The sequence below is a fragment of the Lytechinus variegatus genome, chromosome 4, assembly GCF_018143015.1.
Source record: "Lytechinus variegatus isolate NC3 chromosome 4, Lvar_3.0, whole genome shotgun sequence".
In the NCBI taxonomy this organism is placed as follows: domain Eukaryota; kingdom Metazoa; phylum Echinodermata; class Echinoidea; order Temnopleuroida; family Toxopneustidae; genus Lytechinus; species Lytechinus variegatus.
The window spans coordinates 40,250,369-40,263,267 of record NC_054743.1 but is presented as its reverse complement, the minus strand read 5'-3'; the positions used below and the strand labels follow the sequence as shown (position 1 = coordinate 40,263,267).

At 39.4% G+C, this 12,899-nt stretch overlaps 1 protein-coding gene and 1 long non-coding RNA gene across 2 annotated transcripts; both read left to right on the top strand.

The window, feature by feature from the left end:
* Nucleotides 1–1,308: 1,308 nt before the first annotated feature.
* Nucleotides 1,309–2,623, top strand: LOC121414044. Its single transcript, XR_005969795.1, has 2 exons — nucleotides 1,309–1,448; nucleotides 1,806–2,623. It is a non-coding gene; the product is annotated as an uncharacterized LOC121414044 (long non-coding RNA).
* Nucleotides 2,624–2,717: 94 nt separating this feature from the next.
* LOC121412988 lies at nucleotides 2,718–5,599 on the top strand. The gene is made up of 2 exons (XM_041605751.1): nucleotides 2,718–5,487; nucleotides 5,592–5,599. Exons 1-2 carry the CDS (start codon nucleotides 2,718–2,720, stop codon nucleotides 5,597–5,599), a joined length of 2,778 nt encoding a protein of 925 aa, XP_041461685.1.
* The last annotated feature ends 7,300 nt before the right edge of the window (nucleotides 5,600–12,899 follow it).

The window sequence follows — 12,899 nt, the reverse complement described above, 5'->3', positions numbered from 1 at the left end:
CTTAAAACTGCCAAACTCATCATACTTGAAAAGAAATGAAAACAAAACAATTTTATTGAGTAATTTCAACTATTTTTTTACAGTGTAGGCCCATGAAATAGAGAGTAACTTTTTTGGAATCAGCACACAATAATATTTTACCCCGGATAAGCCTGGGGGTCAAACCTACGAAGTGCCACGAAGAAAAAAAACACTATTTCTACTAATCTGTATATAAAGATTACGGTATTTCTGCTAATCTGTATATACAGATTACGGTATTTCTGCTAATCTGTATATATAGATTATAATCTGTATACAGATTACGGTATTTCTGCTAATCTGTATATACAGATTATAATCTGTATACAGATTACGGTATTTCTGCTAATCTGTATATACAGATTACGGTATTTCTGCTAATCTGTTTATACAGATTACGGTATTTCTGCTAATCTGTATATACAGATTATAATCTGTATATACAGATTACGATATTTCTGCTAATCTGTATATACAGATTACCAGGCGCGGGTCCAGGATTTCGTAGGGGGGCCAAATTCGACCTGATTTTGGCGCCCCTGTGTACTTTTCGGAAAATTGGCGGCCCCTCCCTCCCCCAGGCAATAATAAGTGTCTTAAATGCATGTTAAATTATCTTATTTCATAGGCACATAAAGAAGAGGCAATTGAATAATGGTTTTATAATGATGTGTTCATGAATAAATGTTATATCACTTTAAAAAAGAATAATGCGAGCGCGAAGCAATAACTAAATTGCATATTCTGCATGAAAGAAAATTAATGTTTTATTTTGGGTAATATATTCTTGAAAAGATATACATGCTTTTTGTTATAGAGTTGAGGTAGACTCAGTAGTCAGCACTCAGCATTTACTAATTGGGAGTGCTCTGCCTACTTAGATCTGTAAGTGTTTGGATATATTATATAATCTTTTGTTATTCGCTTGTAATCCTATTCAACAAACATTGTGTCACAAGTGGATATTCAAAATTAACATTTTGTGATTTATATTCCTAATTTAGCTTAAGGAGCTAGAATAATTTTCAAGGATTTGATTAAGTAAAGCTGTGAAAGCGAGTACTTTGCAGCGAGCGATCTGCTGTAATAGGTGATCACTGTTGTAGAACTCTATTCTTTATGACCGCTTGCCCGTGGTAACATAAATTACGCAAATTAGTTTGGGGTAAAGGTCACGAGCCACACCCGTCACGTTAGATCGGGCAAGGCTACGTGCGTTTGGTTAGGAACCCGTCATTACGTTTCTTGTGTTTATTCAAACATGTTCTGTTTCAGTTCTTACCAGCAAGCTTAAGGAAAGCTAAGATGGTTTATGTTTTCTTGTTTGAAGCCAGTGTTTGCTAATTTCTGTTGTCGAAGATGACACAACTAAACCTACACTTCAGTTCGAATACATTTCTTTTTGCTTGGAAAACTCACGTGCGGTGGTAAGCGTTCATTGAACTCTTTATTTATTGCGTATCAGAAAATAATGTGTATTTAGAGGTTGTGAATCATTCATCTATTAATACGTTTTATACAAGCATGATAGAAAGTCTCGTTTATGGTTAAATAGCTTTTTTGGAAATGTTATAGTGTGAAAAAGGATCCATTATGACCAAAGGAATAATTGAATTTTATTGCATTCCTGTTATCAACATTTTCCTTTTTTTTTTTATAATCAGAGATAGGATTGGTGTGTATGTGTATGAATGCGGGTGGTTGTGCTTAGAGGACATTCGGTAAATCAAAACGGATTTCAAATGAGATTTCTAGATGAAAATTTGAATTATTCTTTCAAACAGAGTTTTACTTGTGGTTTAAAACTGCTGATAGTATGACGTCAGAAGGACAGTCGAACATTCCCCGATACATGCAACGTAGACGTCAGAGGGCGCTGTCTCCGGTGGGACGCTACGGAATCGTCGAGGAGTCGTCGCGTCGGTGGATCCGGACATCGCACATGCGTGATATCAATATCGTTGGACTTTTGTGTTTTGGCATGCCACATGGACATCGGGCCCATCCTTGAACTTTTTCAGGTTTTCCCCTTGTATGAATGTGCTTGATTGAGTGAGTGTTTGGGTGATTTATTTAGATTTCATTTCAGATCAATTTCGCCAAAAAGAAATTCATTGTTTAATTTGATATAGTTAATTCATTGATAATGGAATTTCACTGATATGTGACATCAAAGAACTGGTTTGTAATTGAATTAAATGTACTTAAAATAAATTCAAAGTCTTAAAAGTCTATTATTTGATCTCTTGTCCTAAGATCTCCTTCTCTTATTTACTGGTTCCTTAACAGGGCCGTGACAATGGGGGCTTGTCCGGGAGAAGGTGATTTTTGTAGGATAGAGAATCGAACAGACAGGCTTTGACTTTATTCTAGTTTGGCGTTTGTAGGTTTACTGAGTTTATCACTGGCTAATCTATCAATTGTTTATATCTGTTATTGACCTCTCGCAAATATGGAAATTGAGGCATTTATGAAGTTGGGTCAGAAATGTGGCCTTGAAGGTAAAGAATTATTAGATTATGTAGAGTCCAAAGAAAATCAACTAAAGGAAGAAAAACGTCAGCAACAAAATGCTGAGCGTGAGGAACGGATGAGGGAAAGACAAGAACGTGAAAAGGAAAGAACATGAAATAGAATTAGCTCAATTAAGAGAAAAACAGAATGTAACCAAGGGTCTTCCAGGGAACGTGCCGAGCATGCCAGTGTTCAGAGCAGACTCTGATGAGTTAGATGCTTATATTCTAAGGTTCGAGCGTCATGCAAATTTGCAGAAATGGCCGATGGAATATTGGGCATGCGCATTAGGTAATCTGCTGACAGGTCAGGCTTTAGAAGTCTATACTCGGATGCCCACTGAAGACGCAAGCAATTATAGAGCTTTGAAATCTACGCTGCTGCAGCATTTTGCCTTAACAAGCGAGGGATTTCGCCAACGATTTCGGGATGCGAAACGTGGCAGTTCTGAAACATTTAAGCAATACGCTGCTAGATTAAGCAATTACGCGAAGCGCTGGGTAGAGTTAAGCGGGAGAGATGCATCTTATGATACATTACTTGAACTATTGGTTATGGATCAAGTTCTTGAAAGTTGTGATCGCTCAACTGCAGTTTTCATTAGGGAGCGTAGCCCTAAAAGTTTATCGGAATTGATTGATATTGCAGAGAAATATAGTGCAGCGCATGGAACTACATCACGTGGTTCCAGTAGGAACGCGCAGAGTGGTGAGAAGGCGCGTAAAAGTTTCAATGGAAATGAACGACATGAAAAGAGTCAAAACACTAAAGGCCCTTGTTATGCCTGTGGAAAGCAGGGACATCTAGCGAACAAGTGTCCGGATCGCAAGCGAGATATCAAGGGTAAGCAACCAGTCTCATTTCAGTCAGGGGCGCGCAAGCAAATTGTTGGTGCTTGTATTGCTGGATCTTGTCCGGGTTCTGACATTAAGGAATGTGGTTATCATAGTATGGGTTTTAGTGATCAATCGCAGGCTGTAACCCTACAGTGTGGGCATAAACTTCCGGTTATTAGTGCTGGATGCACGGTAGGTACTGATATGTCAGTATATAAAGGCATGCTGGATGGTAAGCCAGCAAGTGTACTGCGGGATTCTGGAAGTAGTATTGTGATTGTCCGTTCTGGGTTAGTAGATGAGGAAAACTTTACTGGTGAGAAACAGTTATGCCTGCTCATAGATAGAACGGTAAGATATGTGCCAATTGCAACAGTGGAGGTAAAAAGTCCTGTATTTACAGGTAAGGTGAATGCCCTTTGCATGAATAACCCACTCTATGATGTTATAATTGGTAATATTCCAGGAGCAAAGAAACTACAGGATCACACTGAGGAACTGACTCTGGAGGCGGGCGAGAAGTTAGAAGTCAATGATAATGGTCAACGCTATGTTCCACCCGAGGATGCTAACGAGTCGTCCACTGATATCAGCGCAGAGACGACGGAACCAGATGTAGCCATTCAGGGAGCAGGAGTAAAGACGCGTGGAATGAGGCAATGTGAGAAGGAGCCATGGAGGCCAATTGGATCTGCAGGAGAGCCTGAGATCACAGCTACTAGAAAGGACATAATCACCTCCCAGCAAGAAGACAAGTCTCTGGAGAAACTTCGGAAAATTGCTGCCGACGGAGGTGAGGCTAAAACTGTTGGGAAAGGCAGTAAAGTGCGTTATTTCTATAAAAATGGTCTCCTTCTTCGTGAATATCAGTCATTCCCACAGGTCAACAGACAGGTGTACACCCAGTTGGTAGTTCCGAAGCCTTACAGAAACCAGGTTATGCGGCTTGCTCACGACTCGGCGCTGGCAGGACATCTCAAGGCGAAGAAGACTACTGAACGGATAATGTCCCAGTTCTACTGGCCGGGATTACAATCGGACGTCAGACGGTACTGTGCGTCATGTGACCCTTGTCAACGCACTACTCCTAAAGGAAAGGTCGGTAAAGTACCTTTAGTTATGCCACCCCTTATTGATACATGTTTCAGGAGAATAGCAGTAGATTTGGTAGGTCCCCTTCAACCTATAACAGATCGAGGTAATCGATACATCCTAACGATTGTTGATCTAGCTACGCGATATCCTGAAGCTGTAGCCCTGCCGAGTATTGAGGCAGAGAGGGTAGCTGAGGCTCTAATGGAAGTCTTTTCTAGGTTAGGAATTCCAAACGAAATTCTTTCTGATAATGGCACCCAGTTTGTGTCAGGAGTAATGAGGGAAGTGTCACGCTTACTTGGGGTTAAGCAGTTTCACACAACCCCATATCACCCTATGGCAAATGGTGCCTGTGAAAGGTTCAACGGTACATTGAAGCAAATGCTTAGGAGAATGTGCCAGGAATGTCCGAAGGATTGGGACAGGTATTTACCAGCCCTCTTATTTGCATACCGCGAAGTCCCTCATGAGAGTTTAGGGTATTCACCCTTCGAGCTAATGTATGGAAGGGCAGTTAGGGGTCCTATAACGATCTTGAAGGAATTATGGTCCGAAGAAATAGCGGAAGAGGATGTGAAATCTACTTACCAATATGTTCTTGACTTACAGGACAGACTGGAGATGACTTGTAAAGTGGCAAAGGCTGAGCTTGAGAAGTCGTCGAGGAAATACAAGAAGCATTTCGATGTGAAGGCTAGAGAGCGGAGATTTGAGTGCGGCGATCGAGTGCTGTTACTTCTCCCTACTAGTTCGAACAAGCTCTTGATGCAGTGGAAGGGTCCGTTTGACGTAGTAAGCAAGGCTGCTCGCCACAACTATGTGCTGCAGATCGGCAAGAAGAGGAAGACATTCCACGCTAACCTCATGAAGCTGTATGTAGAGAGATTGCGGGACGAGCAAGTCGACGACCTCGAGGAGAATATCGATAACGTTGAGGATGTTCACCATGATGCCAAGGGGGATGACGACAATATCGATAACAATGACCACGACGTTGAGGAAGATGCACATCATGATGGAGGTGAGGTACCTCTGGAAATAGGTAATGCAATTCAAGTCATTGTTGATGACGACGATAACGAGTACGGTGATGGTGTATTAGGGCTTTCCTTCCCGTCAATGGAGCAAATTGAAGGAGTTGGGGATGTGAGTTTTGGTGAAGGAATTGGTGAAGTACAGCGAACGAAAATGGAGAAGCTTATTCAAGAATTCGCAGATGTTATGACAGATGTACCTGGTCAGACGGACATCATCAGTCACAGCGTGAACCTGAGCACTCAATCATATGTACGTTCAAGACCTTACCAAGTCCCACAAGCGCTCCGAGACACAATCAAGAAAGAGGTCGATCTGATGTTGAAGATGGGAATCATCGAGAAGTCTACGTCCCCATTTGCGTCACCCGTCGTCATTGTACAGAAGAAGGACGGTAAGAATCGTTTTTGTGTAGACTATCGGAAGTTAAACGCCGTAACCGTGGTGGACAATGAGCCAATACCAAACATGGAGGAGATACTTGCAGATGTAGGAGGGGCAAAGTTCTTCTCAAAGATTGATTTGTGCAAAGGATATTGGCAAATACCTGTTCAGGCTAAAGACAGAGAGAAAACTTCCTTTGTAACTGCGGATGGCCAGTATCAATTCAGAGTCCTCCCGTTTGGCATGGTTAATGCCCCAGCTCTCTTCACGAGGATGATGAGAATTCTACTTCACGGGATACCACACGTCGTCAACTACATAGACGATATCCTGATCTACAGTTCTACGTGGAATGAACATGTCGATGATGTCAGGAGAGTACTTGCAGCACTTCGTGACGCTAATCTCACAGCAAGGCCAACCAAGTGCCACTTCGGTTGCACCACAATCGAATTCCTAGGACACATGGTTGGAAAAGGTGAAGTCACACCTACTCAGGAAGGAGTCGACAAGATGCTCAAGGCGACGAGGCCGACGACTAAGGAGGTAAGAGCTTTCATAGGCCTAGCAAGTTATTACAGAAAGTTCATTCCAAACATGGCGGTAATAGCTGCACCCTTGACAGATCTAACGAAGGACAAGGCACCAAACAAGGTAAGTTGGGGTGAGGCACAAGAGACAGCCTTTCGGGTTCTGAAGGAACGTATAGGTAAGTTTCCAATTCTTCATCTACCAGACTTCACGAAGGAATTTGTACTCCGTACGGATGCTTCGGATGTAGGTATTGGTGCGGTATTGTTGCAACCACATGAGGAGGTGTTGTGCCCAATCCAGTTCGCAAGTCGTAAGTTGAATGCTAGAGAACGCGCATATCCAATCATCGAGCGCGAGTGTCTTGCGCTAGTTTGGGCGATCAAGAAATTTGCATATTTCTTGCTAGGACGAAAATTCAGGCTGCAAACCGACCATTTTCCGTTAGCCAATCTGTCAAAGATGCAAACAAAAAACCCACGAGTGATGCGCTGGGCACTGGCAATGCAGGCTCATCAATATGTTGTGGAAATAATCAAAGGCTCAGAAAACATTGGGGCAGACTACTTGAGTCGATGCCCTGAGTAAATCAGTGTATGGTAATTTTTCTTGTGGCTATTTTGAGTTTTTTTTTTGCAGTTTAAAAGCAGAGTTGTGTATAAAAAAATGCAGATATTTACGTTAATTTAATACTTGTGAAAGAAAGGTTACGAGAAAATAAATCAAAATGTCAATTTTAGGTTGAGGGGCAAATGTCACAAGTGGATATTCAAAATTAACATTTTGTGATTTATATTCCTAATTTAGCTTAAGGAGCTAGAATAATTTTCAAGGATTTGATTAAGTAAAGCTGTGAAAGCGAGTACTTTGCAGCGAGCGATCTGCTGTAATAGGTGATCACTGTTGTAGAACTCTATTCTTTATGACCGCTTGCCCGTGGTAACATAAATTACGCAAATTAGTTTGGGGTAAAGGTCACGAGCCACACCCGTCACGTTAGATCGGGCAAGGCTACGTGCGTTTGGTTAGGAACCCGTCATTACGTTTCTTGTGTTTATTCAAACATGTTCTGTTTCAGTTCTTGCCAGCAAGCTTAAGGAAAGCTAAGATGGTTTATGTTTTCTTGTTTGAAGCCAGTGTTTGCTAATTTCTGTTGTCGAAGATGACACAACTAAACCTACACTTCAGTTCGAATACATTTCTTTTTGCTTGGAAAACTCACGTGCGGTGGTAAGCGTTCATTGAACTCTTTATTTATTGCGTATCAGAAAATAATGTGTATTTAGAGGTTGTGAATCATTCATCTATTAATACGTTTTATACAAGCATGATAGAAAGTCTCGTTTATGGTTAAATAGCTTTTTTGGAAATGTTATAGTGTGAAAAAGGATCCATTATGACCAAAGGAATAATTGAATTTTATTGCATTCCTGTTATCAACATTTTCCTTTTTTTTTTTATAATCAGAGATAGGATTGGTGTGTATGTGTATGAATGCGGGTGGTTGTGCTTAGAGGACATTCGGTAAATCAAAACGGATTTCAAATGAGATTTCTAGATGAAAATTTGAATTATTCTTTCAAACAGAGTTTTACTTGTGGTTTAAAACTGCTGATAGTATGACGTCAGAAGGACAGTCGAACATTCCCCGATACATGCAACGTAGACGTCAGAGGGCGCTGTCTCCGGTGGGACGCTACGGAATCGTCGAGGAGTCGTCGCGTCGGTGGATCCGGACATCGCACATGCGTGATATCAATATCGTTGGACTTTTGTGTTTTGGCATGCCACATGGACATCGGGCCCATCCTTGAACTTTTTCAGGTTTTCCCCTTGTATGAATGTGCTTGATTGAGTGAGTGTTTGGGTGATTTATTTAGATTTCATTTCAGATCAATTTCGCCAAAAAGAAATTCATTGTTTAATTTGATATAGTTAATTCATTGATAATGGAATTTCACTGATATGTGACATCAAAGAACTGGTTTGTAATTAAATTAAATGTACTTAAAATAAATTCAAAGTCTTAAAAGTCTATTATTTGATCTCTTGTCCTAAGATCTCCTCTTATTTATTGGTTCCTTAACAGGGCCGTGACACATTGGCTCTTCCGCTCTTGCAACAATCATATCCAATGGTTTTGTATCTTATTATCTTGCTCAAATTGTATATACTCCAAATTGATTTTCAAAAGAAACAGAATGCGTGTAAACGGTGTAAATAAAACAAATATAAGATACTAAAGATAAATATGCTGTAAAAATATACTTTATTGGCAATGTCTATATAAATGTGAAAACCAGTGGCGTAACTACGGGGGGCATGGGGGGCACGTGCCCCCCCCCCCAATCAGCTGGCCAAAAAAAACGGGGAAAAGGAGAAAAAGATGGAAAAGGAAGAGAAACGTAGTGGGGAAAGAAGAAATTATTGTTCATTAAAATGTTATATTATATTGTGTGATGTTATATTACGTAAGAAGCATTTTTTCATAACTTTATGAAACATTATTTGCTCAGGGCCTATGTCTTCATTGTTCTCGCATAGACTGTTTAACGGGATATATGATCCTTTTGTACTAAATCCTCCCGTTTAAAAATCAATATACACCAAATATATTTCCTCGCAATTCGAGTTATTATTGTTTCATGTAGTGACATTTGCTTCTTTTCATGACTACTTAAAGTGATCTCCCTATTTTAAGGTCTTAATATAAAAAAATTTCTGTCCGTGCTTATGCTCGCATTAGTGGATTGGTGAGATGTCTGCTCCTCCTGAATTCCTAAAATCTGTCCTTAAAATGTCAATTTTTCTGATCTGAATATCAAAATTTTTCAGCTCTCGCTTCGCGCTCGCATTATTTGGTTAGTGAAATACGTAAGGTCTTAGTGAATTCCTACAAAACAAGCCTTATAGAATGCCCCTCTTCAGATGTGAATTTACAAAATTTTCAGCTCGCGCTTCGCGCTCGCAGTATTTGATTAGTGAGATGCATATAATAATCATGATTACAATGACTACAAAAAGTGCTTCATGTGTTAAGATGTAATTCTAAGAAAAATCAGCAAAGAATGGCACTAGCATTAGATGACTATGCTGAGATATTTATACTCTAAATGGATTCCTGAAATATAGTCCTTAAAATGTCCCTGTTTGGGTCAATAAATACAAAAATTTCAGCTCGCGCTCGCATTGTTTGTTTAGCGAGACAGATCATGATTACAAACATGTCCTAAAAAATGTCCTTTTTTAGGTCTGAATATCAAACATTTTCAGCTTGCGCTTCGCGCTCGCATTATATAGTCAGTGAGATACATATCTGTTTAATGGCACTACATGTCCTTAAAATGTCTCTTTTAGGTCAGTATACCTGGCAACTGAGCGCGCTTCCTAAGTGACTCGAAATTTTGGCTGGTGCCCCCCCCCCAATGCCGTGACCCACGGTACGCCACTGGTGAAAACAGTGCTCTTAAGTTCGTATCATTTTGGACGATAAGTTCTTATCTCTTTTCCATACAATACAAGTGAAACATGAATTCGAAAGTTCCCATGTATCTTGTATACATCAACTATTTCAAGAAGTAATAATAAATGTAAATGATAGCAATGCAGTTTAGGCCTGAGTAAATCCACGTAATAGTTTCAGTGGAATTCGTTAAAAAAATTACAACGTGACTTCCAACTGTAGGTTGGAAACGAAAGATGTCGTATCATATCTAGCTGTCTTTTACGCTAAATATAGGAACAATATAAACCATAGAGTTATTTCAGTTATTTGAGTATTTGACGACTCGTCAAAAAAAAACGCATCCGAAACTTCAATATTACAATTAAAGTTTCATTTATTCCCTTACATATTGCAAGTAAACTTCAACATTTCTGTAAATTATATATATTAATATATCCATACACAATTAAGTTCACATTGTGATATACTGCACATCCTATTTCAGAATATGATATGCGTTGTGGTATGAATGTCTACCCACCTAGAACATTGAAAAACGTTTACTAGTAACTAGTGACTATTATACAACTAGACCGATTTTTTTTACTCAAACAAGAGCGACTTTTGTTAGGAATAGAGTTATGGAGTGCTCAGCTCGTGAAGCTCACGAATTACTCATTAAAATATTGACGAATTGCCTACGTGCCCCTACTAAAAACATGTTACAAAAGCCGCTAGGACTGAACATAATTTTTGTCTCGCCTACATAGCAGAGCGAGACAATAATTGGCGCCTCTTTTTGACGATGGGGACGGCGTCAACACTGAAATCTTAACCAAAGTTAAGGTTTTTGAAATATCATAGTTCATGAAACTTGGAAACAAGGGTAATAAAGTATAGCGGAATATCCTGACTACGTTTGTTTAAGGTAACATGACCAAATTCAAAGGTAATTCAGGGGTGGATCCAGCCTTCGCCAATAGGGGGCCCCGGAATTTTTTTTCAGCCATATTTTCCCCGATCGGCCGCTGGAAGATGATTTTTGTTTGTTTCTTTGAAGGGGGAAGTCCAATAAGTCACTTCTTAGCTTTATTCTTTAAATCAACATAAATATATAATATAATCTTTATTTTATGAAGCGAGCGCGAAGCGCGAGCACAACTTTTAAAAATTGTATGTATTTTTTCCTAAAATTTGAACATCCTGAAAAAAATGGGCCTGCAATAATTACTACGAAGGCGAAGCGCGAGCAAAAATTTTTGATACACGTTTTGAACTGATCGGAAAGGTAGGCCTACCTGTTAAAGACTGCTTGCAGTTAGCCATGAAGACGTTACATATTTCAACAATCAAATAATGCGAGCGCGAAGCGCGGGCTGAAAAATTTTGACATTTCAACATAAAGAATGGAAAACTGTAATCGATTTTTGTAATCATGAACAGGATAGCTATATAACTAAACGATTGATGCAAGTGCGAAGCGCGATCGGAAAAATTATAGTTTTAGACCTAGAACGGGACACTCTGTTCATGTTTTGTACATCGTGAAAAGGATGAGTAAGAGGGGATGTTTGTATGCGTTTAGAACTGATCGAAAAGTGCCTTTCAAGGACTGCTTGCACTTAGCCCGGAAGATGTTTTACATATTTCAACAATCAAATAATGCGAGCGCGAAGCGCGAGCGGAAAATTCGAGATTTACCCCTAGAACGGGACACTTTTCATGTTTTGTACATCATGAAAGGGATGAGAAGGGGGGGGGGATCTTCCTACATTAATTATTCGCAGGGGCGGAAATCTCTTTCAAAAGGTAGGGGACACAGGGGCGGATCCAGCCTTTTCCCAATAGGGGGGGGGGCGGAAATTTGTTTCAGCCATCTTTTCCCCGATCGGCAGCTCGAAGATGATTTTTGCTTGTTTCTTTGAAGGGGTAGTCCTCATTAGTCACTTCTTAGCTTTATTCTCATAAATTAATACATAATAAAAATCCTTATGATGCGAGCGCGAAGCGCGAGCTAATTTTTTGGAAATTTTATGTATTTTTTCCTAAAATGTGAAAATTCTGAGCAATGTGTGTTATCCTGAAAAAAATGTGTATGCAACTTAATAAATAAACTGATGGAAAAGATACCTGTTAAAGACTGCGTGCAGTTAGCATTTAACAATCAAATAATGTGAGCGCGAAGCGCGAGCTGATTTTTTTTTTGACATTTTCACCTTAAGAATGGAAATTCTAAGCACATTTTTATAACTCAAGCAGAATAGGTATACTAATAAGTAGACAATAGATGCGAGCGCGAGCGGAAAATCTCGAGATTTAGTCTTATAATATAGGTTTTCCCCGTCCAATTTCGTCAAAATTTCAACCGATTTAATGATGTAATAATTCAATTTGCAACTTATTTGAATAACCTATAAGATCAGCATTTAAATAGCCAAATACTTAATTCAATTTAATTCTACTGGCACGCGATTTCATAGTTATTTCATTTAATCATTTATAAAGAACGATCAAATTGAAATAGCTGAGTAGTGTTTTCAAATTCGCACCGGTTCTTTCTTTGCGAACGTTTAGGAATTCAAAATCATTAATGTGCAATCACTTACAAGATATGGACAGTGTTTTTCGTTGTTGTTTTTTTGTTTATAATTCTTTTGAATAATTATGGATATGGGTTTTACTCCTAAATTAGATGTTAAAAAATTTTGCTGAATTTTACATCTGACAGACCATCATCGGAACAACAACTCGTTTTTGTTCCACTTTCATAACTCGAGACTGTGGTCAATTCCATGAAACCCATCCCTTCCCCAAAACGATTTAAATTATATACAATTATGTACAATACAAAAGAACAAGATGATGAAGAAGAAATACCTACCATTGGCATACTAGGTCATCGAACCACTCAATGGCGGATCCAAGGGGAGGGCACAGCCGACACGTGCCCCCCCCCCCCCTTTAGAGGCACATTTTTTTTTTCGTGGACGAAATACCCTTATTCTTTGGTTAACAACCTTCTTTTTTTTAACTCGTCA